The sequence below is a fragment of the Coturnix japonica genome, chromosome Z, assembly GCF_001577835.2.
Source record: "Coturnix japonica isolate 7356 chromosome Z, Coturnix japonica 2.1, whole genome shotgun sequence".
NCBI classification, from domain to species: domain Eukaryota; kingdom Metazoa; phylum Chordata; class Aves; order Galliformes; family Phasianidae; genus Coturnix; species Coturnix japonica.
The window spans coordinates 16,147,240-16,160,534 of NC_029547.1; the positions used below are offsets into that span (position 1 = coordinate 16,147,240).

Below are 13,295 nucleotides of genomic sequence, written 5' to 3' on the forward strand. Positions count from 1 at the left end.
CAATTTTCATTTAAGAAATGGATACGACACACATTATGAAGCCTATTATTTTTCCTGGGATGTCTATCAAATGTAACATTGGAGCAAACCATATTACATGCAGATTTTTGTAGTCTTTCAAGTTGAAGGATTACATAAAATATTTCATAATTTACAATTTACCCCAAATCCCATCACAATATGATACAGAATAAAAATTCATGAGTTGTTGGGTTGATTGTTGGCAGGGAGAAACATGGGAATTATGGTTTGATGATAAATGGGTAAATCCCTCCTTGAATCCACATCTGAGTAATTTCCTACCAGCTCTCATGATAATGAAGAAAAAGTGTGGAAATAAGTTTCTATTAAGTACAACATTTTGCTTTTGCATGCTTCCTCTAACTAATTGTTTCATCATTCTTATCCTCTGTAAGGAAGACCAGCTTTCTATCTGAAAGAAACAGAAGCACACAAGGCAGTCAACTAATTCATTACAGAAGTCTTCCTCCTAATAAGCTATTAACAGTAGCACAGTGTTACAATCAGCACTTAAAAACAGGGGTGTACTAATTTAGAAGCACTAAGCATTAACATCTAGTTAACTAATTGTCACTGTCAGCATTAAATAATAACATAAGTAATGAAACATTGAGCTTTTAGTAACAGTAAAGTAAGGTAACAGGGCTTATGATAGTGCTTGAGTTTTTAATTTCCAAAGCTGATGGCACTGTGTTCTGAGAATCTTCTTTGAGGCACTGATTTCAGTTTTGTTCAATTTGCAGTCCAAATCTGGATATTATTCAAAGATACATGGATGACACAAATACTTTGTAGTGTTAAATTTCTATAAAGGTTTAGGCCTTCCTGTAAATGTTTTTTCACCTTTATCTTTCAACTCCGAAGGATCTGCATATCAATTAGCTCACAATATTAGCCCAGTGAGCTCTAAATAAGAACCTGGGAATACACCAATTTCAGTAAGTTATGGAGATGAATATATTTATCATAATCCTTTTAGTTTAGCAAACCAGTAAGGCCTGATTGTGAAACTGTAAACCAGAGTGTTTCTGCTACAGTTCAAATTATTAGAAGAAAACAAAGCTGCCTGGCACTGATACATCATGGCTTGAAAGACAAAGATAATATAATCAGAAAAAGAAGACATAAAAAAACCTCAGTGCTAAGAAAACAGTTTGGAACAAATGAGTATAATTTTTAGATCAAAAAACAGCAGCCACGATGGAAACAATTTTTGAATCATATTTTGTAAATGCTGGGTTGGACTCCAGGAACTTTCTTATTATTCAGAATTAATTTACTGCCAGGAATGGCTAAGACAGTGCACAAAATAAAAATAATGAAATATTTTAAACCAAGTATGAGGCACAGGAAATCTAATGACTGCTTTTATGTAGGCTCATCAGAAATCTACTGTCAGATTACACAGTCTCAAAGTACAGGAGATATGTGTAGAATTACACAGTTACAGGCAAGAAGGTAAGAATAACAAGTTATTATTTCTTCCATTAGAATGTGCATTTCAGCCCAGCAAAGATGGATGACCTCCTCACCTATTTAAGAAAAGAAAGAAAAGCAAGCGCCAAAACCTATGTGGGTCTTCTTAAAGCCTCAGCAATTGTTATAAAAAATGAGAATGAGATTTGTTTTCCTCTCCATTGATCATGACACACTGAGTTAAATCAACAATGCCCTCGGCTACGCCTTTTCTCTAATACTTGCTAGCTTAGCGTAAAACTTTGGTACTGCTGTTAACACCTGGCTTCAGTCTACATTAAGCATATCTTGTTCTGTATGTATGTCTACAACATTTTTCTTTGCAATTTATGCTAGTGTCAAATCACATAATATATTCTCCTAAGCTATCTTATTTTTTGGCCCAACACAGGTTGCTATGACCTCTTTCACCTACTGGAATAGGTCACAAACTGCAGCATTACTCTGTCATCTTGATGAGGTAGGAAGTGGCCTGACACCAGATGATAGGTCAAGGCTGTGTGCCAAAGACAGCAATAACTCAACATTGCACAGTGGAACATCCTAGAAGAGATATAATTATTACATTCCCCAAATAGGGATATCTTTGTCCTAAGAATTTTGATTACATAATGTTATTATTTGTATCACCATATTTCCAAATTGTATTGTAAATACAGCACTCATCTGAATTGGGAAATTCCTCCTTCACTAATATTTTCATCAGAATCAATCTCAGAAATGTAATTTCAATATTTTAACTATTTATAGAAGCATTTGCTAACTAAAGCAATAAACATATGTAAATATATGACTATAAAGTACTTTAGTGTAGTAATATATCACAAGAGATCCACAGTGCCTCTGGCATCCTCATGACTCCCTTATGTTCCACACTTATTCAGTACCCAATTAAGGGTTGTGGGATATGATTTTTATAAGCATTTATTGCTTATCACTGCAAACAAAGTCAAAAGAATCAGTGCTCTGAACACTGCACAACATCTTGCTACATAATATAAAGTTGTTCCAATAATATTTGTGAAGCACTAAATGATGATTATCACATGAATATCAAGTGTGAAGAAATCTCAGGAGAATATTAGCTGTTCCAGTGACTAACCACAGGGATGGAGGCGCTGAGCCAATGTATTATCAAAATGGAAAAATCCAGAACTAAATAATTGTGACTGTAATCCATTCCTTGAGCTCAGATGAGTAAAGCAGAGATCTTACTCAAGTGTGTGATTAGGTAATTGAAAATGATGTTCATTTTTAAGAAATGCAAAGACCTGAAATTCAAGTTGATGCATTATTACTAGTTTTTGTGCATATTAAATTTATGTTAGCATAATTCTTAGTGCATTAGAAATCATGAATCCATTTCTGAATTTTACTATCAAGCATTCATTTAAACGGTTTATTTTATAAAGTGAAGGACCTTCAGACTATACAACAGAAATTGCCAGAATCATTTCATTTCAATGGTGATACTGTCAGAAATATGGTTCTGCAAGCCAATTTCTGATTTCCATTGATGTTGATGAATTAATATAAAGTAAAATCCCCCTCCACTGAACATTAAACCTAAAAAAACCCCACCAAATCCAGAGTCTGATACAAATGAGTGTCGTGTTCTCAGGGAAATGATTTAGCAGGTTTTTAGAGTTAGGGTAATATGGTTAGGCTGCGGTTGGACTTGATGATCTTCAAGGTCTTTTCCAACCTGGGTAATTCTATGAATGTATGATTCTAAACGAACTGCAAGAATAGTAAGAAAAAGCCATCACAAAGAAGCCAGAGAACCTGAAGGGCTCTTGCTGAGCAAACACTGTCTGACTGCCATGAGAAATGTTAGTAAAGCATGCTCTTTCCAGAAGCTTTGCAGTTTTCTGGCTTTTAAAAAAGTCAGTTTTCAGGTTAAGTTCTATACTACTCTGCTAGATTTTTATCTGATAAAACATTGTTATGTGTGAAAAATCTGAAAATTTCAGATTAGTAACTTGCTATGTTTTCCTAACCATACATCCAATTATTGCAAATATAAACATGAAAGTAGAGGTTGGAGATCTTCAGACACTGTTACTCAGGAATAACATGTCATTGGGACTTCACCACAGATGACAGAAAAGGGAAGAGCAAACTTCCAATACGATAACAATGGATTTAAAGCAAGCAATTATTTATTTCACACATAGATGGCCAGATGGTATCAGTGGCAAAAATGTCCTCTCATCTTCACTTGCTTAGAAACTCTGTCTTTTACAAGACCTGGCTATAACTGCTCAATATTTGGAACTTACACACTGTGCTTCTGCAATTCACCACAGCTGAAACTGAATACAAAATGCAGAAGAAGGGTTTTAGAGACTAATCACAGGAGAGGATCCTGTAGCATTCTTACTGTTTTTGCTTTCCTCTTGGTCTCAGGTGAAAGTTTTACTCCTAATTTTCTAATGAGCAACTGGCTCAGACTCCGAGGTATGATAAAGCTGTTTGGTCTATGAGTCATTATGGAAGTACACTAGTCTGAGGCAATGCAGATCAGAAAGCTGAGGATAAATCACACAAGAAGCTGCAGATAATAGCCTTTCTGAGCCAAGAAGAAATTAAGCAGCATCATTAGGAAACTTTGTGAAACTTCTTCACAGAAGACCTTGTTTAGGAATGGAATTCATAATATTGGTGTTAAAAAAAGATAAAGAAATGAATCAGAGAACTATATAACCTCACAGAGTTAATTGTTGTTTTATCCATAATGGATTGGCTGGAACACAACTTACAGTGAGCATTAAAAAAAGAGTGCATGCTGTTATCTCTTATTTTTACAGAAGTGCATGGATATTTTAAAAGAGCATAGGATCCTGCTGTCAAATAGTTACTAACTAAGCTTTTAAAAAATCAGTGAAATGAAATGGCAGTAATGATATAAAATGGGCAGGTGGGATCACAATTAGAAAAATTAAGGAAAGATACCAGCTCTGTCTTTTTTTTCATAACAGGAATGCCACTGCTAAGAATTGACCAGGAAATACAAGGAGTACATACACCATCTGAGTTCATTATTACTGAGGATAACATCCCAGTGTGGTATGAAGTACTTTTGGTCAAGCTGGCTCAGTATCAGCCAAAGGCCATCTTATTTCCTTTCAAAGAGAAGACTTTCCATTTCATTTCATAGTCAATCTGGTGGTCCATTCTGACATTTTTAATCATTCTTTCAAAGATGAAAATCCACTGGTTTGTTTCTCTTTAATTTCATTCAGTGTAATTGTTCAGAGAGGCAGTTGGCTTGATTTCATTATTCTGCTCCTTTCTGACATTAAATTCAACCTTCTTCTTTCTAACAGCACAATGTGAGTGAGCCTGTGGAATCTGAAAACTTTCTCATACTAGCTCCTACAGAAAAGAATGTTTCCAGAAGGTTTTTGGAGGATGTTCTTGTGATCTGCAGTCTGAAGCAACAAATGTATAAGACAGAATGCAACCATGGCCTGAAAGAGTATGCTAGGTTGCACAGATTGAAGAGGCAGATTGGATTCTTTAATTCCTTCACCACTGCATTATCTGCTAAAACTTTAGCTCGCAACTGACTAGCAGCTGTGTTGTTTACTGAAAAACTGATGATGCATATATATATTTAAGAATAAGCCTTCAAGTCTATTGTCATCACCAGTGACTGTTAAAACATTACCTCAAAGCAAAGTTATTGTATTAGCCTATCAGCCCATGTTATTTTTTAAATTTTTTTTTTTGTTTTATTTATTTTACTTGTCCTGAGGAAGCAACAGTTTGAGTACCTGGAAATGTCCACAAAAACAAACAAACAAAAAACCCTCTCTACTCAAAATAAGACTGAAACTCGAAGGTGGGTGATTTTGCCTTTTTCAGAACAGGTGTGCAAGGGCTGCTCCAAAAGGAGTATCACCTATGGTATTCTGTTGGCTTCTGACATCAAAGGCACGTGTTTGTTATAAGGCAGTATATGTCAAACCTTCCCACCAATATACTGTTATGTTATGTTGTCATGTGACAGAGGGCAGCAAAGGGCACAATAATGTCTGGCATGGAGGAGTGTATGAAGAAAAGGCGTGGAACTGAATTCTTTAATGTGGAAAAATTAGCAACCATTGACATTCACTGATGTGTGCTGAGCATTGATGGAGAATAAACAGTGGATATGAGCACAGTGACCTGGTGCTTTTCAGCAGTGGCAGTAACAATGAGAAAGACAAGCCATATTCTGGATGGCCATGCAGATGTTTGCAAATGTGCCTGCAAGCTCCTGTTCATTGCTGTTCACAGTGCATAACTAAGGGTGGTGACTATTCTGAAAAATGTTGTTTTGTAGCTATTTACCCTATCAAGTAGTGTTACTGTTCTCTGCATCTGTTGCAGACTCCAAGGAAATAAATAGGTGTCATTACTTTCAGATCACCCAAATATTCCAGAATTCTTTGACTCAGAAATTTGCCACAAACTCCAAATTCATTTATAACTGTCTTTACAGAATACTGTGCTGAAATCTTTGAGTAAAAGAGAATGCATTGACAGAAAGGTGCAATAGATGGAGGTAGATAAAGATCTCTTCCTTACAATGCTGGACCTTTGGGGCCATCAACAAAAGTTCAGTGTTCAGTGTTGTTTAATAGCAGCAAGTTTCTCAGAGAAAATAGGTTTCCAAATAATCATTCCAAGAGCATGTGGCCAGTAAGGAGAAAGAAATATTTCTATGAGAAATTTCTGTGAGAAAATTTATTGTGGGCAGGCAAAAAGATATCCCTAAGAATGTGCACGGATTTCTAAGGTCAAATGTAGCTCATATGGAAGAATGTAATATTTAAGCATTCATAAAAAGGTAAATACTTCAGTTAAGCATAAGCCAACACTTATTTCCTTTCACTCTCTAGATTAATTTTTATCCAGAAAACTGGTAGAAAATGTACCCTTACTGAATGTGAATGAAAGATGTTATGAAGCAGAACCCACAATGCAGCAGAATGTAAAAACGTGCCAGTCAGCATCCTGGTGACCTACTTATATTGTAGCAACTCCATTTGTGAAGATATGTCACTTTTTCACTTTTTTTTTTAACAGAGCTGCACAGCAAGGTGTCAGCAAACATGCTGCTTATCATTAAATATGTCATTCAATGACTGCAAATGCTTGTCTGTATGACTGACAGTGTTAGTCACCAAGCTCCAACAGTACTAGGCAGTATTACACTCCTAAAGGAACAAATATTGCTATGTTTTTCCAATAGAAATATGTGAGACTGTACAAGTTGCCCATCTACAGTAAAGGTCTCTTAAAAATTGTAGAAACAGGCTGCTTGAGAACATGGATGAGTCACTGTCCCTGAAGGTGTTCAAGAAACATTTAAATTTCATACTAAGGCACATGTTTAGTCAGGAAATATTGGTGGCAGATGGATGGTAGGACTAGATAATCTTGAAGGTCTCTTCAAGCCTTGATGATTCTGTGATTCTGTGCTTCAGTTGGTTGGTGAAACAGCTGACTGGGACTTTTTCTGTTTGGTATAGACACATTTCAACAACTTTATCTATGTATTTTCTATGAAAAAAGTCTACCTGATTCATCATCCAGCCTCACAAAAAACATTTAATTCTTCAAGGTATATGTCAAACAAGAAGAACACCATTAACCTTCATTATGAAGAAGACATAGGCAAGTTTTCTCTTTGAACTAACTTTTCACAAACTCACAAGTGTGTGATTTACAGAAGTAACTGCATTTCCTGTAGTTAGGAACTACGGTTCCTGACAGTTAGGAACAATTTGGTAAAGGACTTAATGACATAGCCAGAAGTTATTTACAAAACAAACAGAGGACTACATTAGATGAAAATAACAGATTAAATCAACATCTATAACCTTCTGAAAATAAAAACTGAACTGAAAACACTAGTGAGCTATTTCCAAATGTCTTTCTAATGACTTCTTTGAGGGAATGAGGATTAATAAACTAATTTAAATGGCCTCTACACTGAAAACATTTTCTGGTTCATTTACTGGCAGTGTGTCACTTTAGTATTGTTGGTGGTGAGGGTTACAAAACCAACCTTTGTTTATTAGTAAGCAAGCCAGCAAAACTCCTAAATAACCTTGAGTACATTTCAGGGTATTATCTTACTATGCATGTGTTTTTGCATTTAAGTCTGAGGCTAACTGTTTAGAAAAATAAAGTTTAGAAAGCACAATGAAAAATGAACAATACTTACAACCATACCGTTTAGGGACACCCAGCAATCTGGTGGGAAATCCTGCAGCATAGGCACGAGGAACTGGAGGCAGCCATCCCAGTGGCACAGCAGCAGCATCATCCCAATGAGGTTAAAGATCCTCACCACAGCACTGGCCAGATCGTAGGTCATGTGGAAGATCTGTAGGGAAAATTACAGAAGATTTATGTGATGCAAATCAGAAATGCAAATTATTTACTTTTCATCAGGCAGACAAAAGACAAAGAAGCATCATTCTGAACTTCTAAGGAGTCAGAGTTCATTCAGTAACACCTGCTAATATGGGCATGCTAATTTGGGCACAGGACTGTACATGGCACACCTGACTCTTGGCTGCATCATGATTACACAAGCTGCTAAAAAGTGTTTCATTTAATTCACAAAGACCAACTGAAGTACTTTCTTAAACTTCTTTTAATCAAAGTAGAACTCAAAAAAAAAGAAAGTAAAAAAGAGTTGAGAAGCATGGAAAAGGTAGTGAACCCATTGTTTGTCTGTTAACCAGGTGTCTTAAGTATTCACAAAATTGTGGGAGGTAAAAATTGAATGACCTGTTCAGAATAGAGTCACATTTCCTGCCTTCTAAAAAGTAACAAAATGTGAGTGAAGAAGCAAAATAGTATTTTTTTATTATTTTTATTTTTATTTTTTTAACTTGTGCACTGCAAACATTTGCTCACCAAGCAAAATGATGTAGGAATATCTCACAGCAGTCTTACTAAAATACTGAGAATCCTGAAACATCTGTAGTAGCTAAGATAAGGTCAAACAAAAATAATCATTTGGATTTTTCCATTCTTGTTAAAAAATAATTTTATTTGTACAGTCTCTTCTAGCAAAGCATAAACATACTCTTAAGCATAAGGGCACAAAAGATGAAGGTCAGTTCTTATTCCCAGTCATGTGAAGAGACATCAACAGGAAAAGATAGATTTTTGTTGGGCGCAAAATTTTAGACATCATTATTGAGTCAAATAATAAAACTATAAAGACCATGCACAACACTGGCTGCTCCAGTTAGGCATCCTTTCCATTTCCTTAATGCATTTCATTTTGTGCTTTTAGCATCCTATTCTCTCATCTAGTAGATGATACAGTGACACACCGCCATGCACTGTAGTCAGAGATCAGCCTGTGCAACCACGATCCAGCTCAGTGACATTGCAAAGCATGCATTGCCAAAGAGGAAATTCCAAAAGAATTCAAGTGTGCAAGAGGAAATTATTCTGTCCCACCTTTCACATCACTAAAACTGAAAACAGAGGTTAAGTACCCACACTGTAAATGATTACAAGTGCAAATAAAGAGAGCAGGTTAAGGTGTCTTTCAATATCTTTTTCAGTTAGTGAGAGTTTGTTTAAAATCATTACATATTGGCTAGAAAATTTATGTAACAGAAAAAATACCTAACACATTATGTTTATGTGCAAAGCGTTGCTTCAAGTTACAACATTTTGTGAGAATATTATAAATCTTCGCTTCACAGACACTTCGTGCAGATTCTTAATGCTATTTACACACTACTTAGTTCCTGTCAATACTGAGCAAATTACACCAACATTTAGGAGATAACATAAATAGAAATAGAAAAGTGACATCATTAAAATTTGTGCTCTTTGGAAATGTATTCAAAATATAACTTTTTAAATAGCTACAGTTTCAGTAGCAAAAGGTGAACTGGGTGAGTAGGTAGTATGTAAAAATGAAATATTTTTTTTTTCAAGAATGGAAATAAATAACTGTTCTGGAGCTTTGTTCATGGTTATTTTATTGCACTTGTTCTGAATACACACATCTATGTGTGATAATCAGGGGAAGATCAGATTCTCTGAAACTCTCCAAAGACATTGAGACAGCAGCACAGACCCCAGGAATGCTGCATTCTTCTCTGAAATCTGTAACTACAAGCATAGTCAAGACAACCGGCTGTTCACATATCCTGTGATCAGAGCTGCCTAAGAATGATCTCTCTGTGGCTCTTTCAGCCCCATGGAGCACATTTTTTTACATCAGTTTATGTTCTAGAAATAGCCCAAATGTGGAAGCTCCTAACGACAGTGAACGTCCACAAATTTAAGTGTATTTTGCACTGGTATATTTTTATTTTAAATTTTAAAAGATTCATATTATTTAATAGGGTAATATTTACTGAAAAAAATAAATATTTATATATAGAGAGAGAGACAAGTGGGTGGATTTGTAAATGTATTTCAGTGATCTTGCCTGGTCATTATAAGTGTATTGCTTCCTGCCTAACCTGTGAAACTGTGTGATGGCTCAGTAAATATTCTCAAAGGGGCCATTAGAACCAGGAAACAGAAAGAGATTGTAAAAAAGAAGAAAAAATATCAAACCAAATAGATGGAGCGCTGAGTTCAAACTACAAGGCCCTACTGAATCAGCAAGGACTCCTGATGGGCTTGGGCTTTGCAGGGACTATGCTATCTTGCTACAGTTCTATAATTGAGTAATTTGTTTTTCCTAAAAAGTAAGCAACATCGACCTTTTTCATTACTGATATGCCTTTGCAGTAATGATCACATACTGAAAGAACAACAATACACTGAAAATTGTATGTGAAACAAATCCAATAAAGGAAGTGGTTGGAACCACCAGCATCTGAAACTGTGATTCCATCACTTCTGATACCTTTCCCCTCAAGAAATACTGCTCTGCAGCTCAGCACAAAGGATCAGTAAGTACTGTTACAAAGATAGTAGCATTCTGGACATTAACTTAGCTGCTCATCACAGTAACATGAAATCAGCATTTTCACCATGGCACTGATTAATTGTGGTGTTTTATCACTCATGCTTACTTTAATAGTTATGTAGCCTGTTCTAATAACTGTGATAACTGCATTACAGAAGAAAGCTCAGTAAGAAAAATATTTCATGGATATTTCTTATTTTATTCTACTCATAAGTTTCCATTGCAGATTATACTTTTTATTATTATAATGCATTTTTTGTTGTTCTGTTGGAGCTGTTGTTTTGTTTGTTTGTTTGTTTTTGGGGGGGAGGGGCAGGGGGCAGGGATTATATTTTTACTGTTAACAGTTTCCATATCCTTCAAAATTGTGTTTAATTGTGTTTAATAATAACCTGTGGTTTATTACCTGACTTTTGGAACACCATAACTTCCTTGTGTATTATTATTATTATTATTTTTTTTTTTTTTTATTTTTTTTTTTTCCCTGATGAGCTGACATTGTGTCTGACAGCGGCTGAAATATAATCATATATTAGCCATTTTTCAAATTTTAACAGAATATCATTCATGGAGAATAAGAAATTGCTCCTTGAGAAGTCATAGGTCACAAGTTTTATCTCAGTTTTTATTCACACTTCATTAATGACTCCCTTGATTTCCATGTGTGAAGAAGAAAGCAGATTATTCTTTTCTCACATTTACAATGGAGTGTATACTTTAAATTGGTCCTGCTGACTGATTTCCAAGCCTGAGACAGAAAAACTGTTCCAGTCTTATCAGCCCACTCGCTAAATAGTATTTGAGGGCTGTCATATTAAGTTAATAGTACATATCTTGCTCAACTAAATGCATATAAACTCTGCTTTTGTGGAGTGCACTCAGTTACCACTCCTGCCTTCTAATAACTGGAAGGGAATAGTTCTTCAGTTGTGTTTTGTAGTTTGGACCAATTTTTATGTTCAGTTACATAAAATTTGATTTATAAAATTTACCAAGATTTAACTCTCCCAGGAGGGAAAAGAACGCCTCAGAAAGTCCTGAAAAATTTATTGAAAACTTGTACTACTGAGTAGATTGAGATACGTCCTCTTTTGCACCTCTTAGAAGCACTAGAAGTGCTCAGAATAGTCAAGATAGTCAAGGCATCATCTTCACATTCTGCTTTGCACCTCAGGCCACATGAAATGACACTCATACTAAGTGAGCTGTGAGGAGCCTGGAATATTGAACAGTCACCTTCTGGAGACTGAAATAGCTGCACGTGTGTGTCATTCACTAAAAGCAGACTGAGTGTGGCACCGATCAATGCAAGTTCAGGATAGACTGCCAGGCAAAATAATAGCTAGGAAAATCACAAGGTTTTCTAGTTCATCCTCTGGGTCAGCCCAGAATTATTAGGTTCATCCCTCAGAGCAGCACCGAGACAGAGATTAAGAACTGCAGGATTCAGATTTTCCTACCTGAGCTAAATCTTCACTTTTAAGCCAGTATTTGTAACAAAAATCTCTGGGAAACAAAATATTATGAAAGGAAGAAGAGAGAACAAGGGCTCTGTTCACACTTCTGTCTCTCCCTCTGCTTTAAACAGTGAAAGCCAATCATTCCTTCTTATCCATGTTATATTCTACAAACTGATTTAAAAAGATATTCTTCATAAATATCATTTGAGATACTGTGGATTGGATCCAACTCTAACTCTAAAGCTCATTTCTTTGGAAGCTACATTGTACTGCACTCTACGTGGAAAATAAATCCGAAAAAGTGGATGTAAAGGCCCATTGATTGAAATGCCAGGGTATGCCCTTAGAGTTACATTTTACACTCAACTGACTCCTGATAATTTAATTTAATTTGATAATAAATAATTCATCATTGATAATTCAGTAAATGTATATAGCACTTTTTAGTCTAGTTTTATTTGTGACTTTAAGCTGATGACAAATGCAGAGATTTGCTTCTGCTTATCTTGACCTGGGGGTAAATGCCAGTGATTTAATAAATTGTATAAAATATTTTAAATCAAACATATCCAGAGGAAAATAAATAAATAAATAAATAAATAAATAAATAAAAGAAAAGAAAAAAATTAAAAGAAAAAGAAAAGAAAAAGAAAAGAAAAAGAAAAGAAATGAAAAGAAGAGAAAAGAAGAGAAAAAAAGAAAAGAAAAGAAAAGAAAAGAAAAGAAAAGAAAAGAAAAGAAAAGAAAAGAAAAGAAAAGAAAAGAAAAGAAAAGAAAAGAAAAGAAAAGAAAAGGAAAGAAAAGAAAGAAAAGAGAAAGAAAGAAAAGAGAAAGAAAAGAAAAGAAAAAGAAAAGAAAAAGAAAAAAAGAAAGGAAAGAAAAAGAAAGGAAAGGAAAGGAAAGGAAAGGAAAGGAAAGGAAAGGAAAGGAAAGGAAAGGAAAGGAAAGGAAAGGAAAGGAAAGGAAAGGAAAGGAAAAGGGAAAGGAAAGGAAAGGAAAGGAAAGAAAGGAAAGGAAAGGAAGGAAAGGAAAAAAGGAAAGGATGAAGGAAAGGAAAGGAAAGGAAAGGAAAGGAAAGAAAGGAAAGGAAAGAAAGGAAAGGAAAGGAAAGGAAGGAAAGAAAAGAAAAGAAAAGAAATAAAAGAAAAGAAAGAAAAGAAAGAAAAGAAAAAAAAGAAAAGAAAAGAAATAGAAAAGAAAAGAAAAGCTGAGATGATTGGCCTATTTTATGTGACCTTTAAAAATTGTTATTTGGTATAGATGGACACAATTTGACATTAGGTTTTGTAATAGCAGCCCCATTTATTCTGCTTCAAGGCATGTACAAATGGCAGCCAGCTTCCGTGTAGCAAAAAGAACAACACGACAACACAGACATGTGACAG

The 13,295-nt window shown here is 35.1% G+C and overlaps 1 protein-coding gene across 1 annotated transcript in view; it reads right to left on the bottom strand.

The window, feature by feature from the left end:
- Positions 1-13,295, bottom strand: part of HCN1 (hyperpolarization activated cyclic nucleotide gated potassium channel 1) — a 187,365-nt gene that overhangs the window by 84,793 nt on the left and 89,277 nt on the right. Inside the window, exon 3 of the mRNA XM_015848649.2 lies at positions 7,718-7,879. Within this exon, the coding sequence (XP_015704135.1) occupies positions 7,718-7,879 (162 nt within the window). The remainder of the gene's footprint in view (positions 1-7,717; positions 7,880-13,295) is intronic.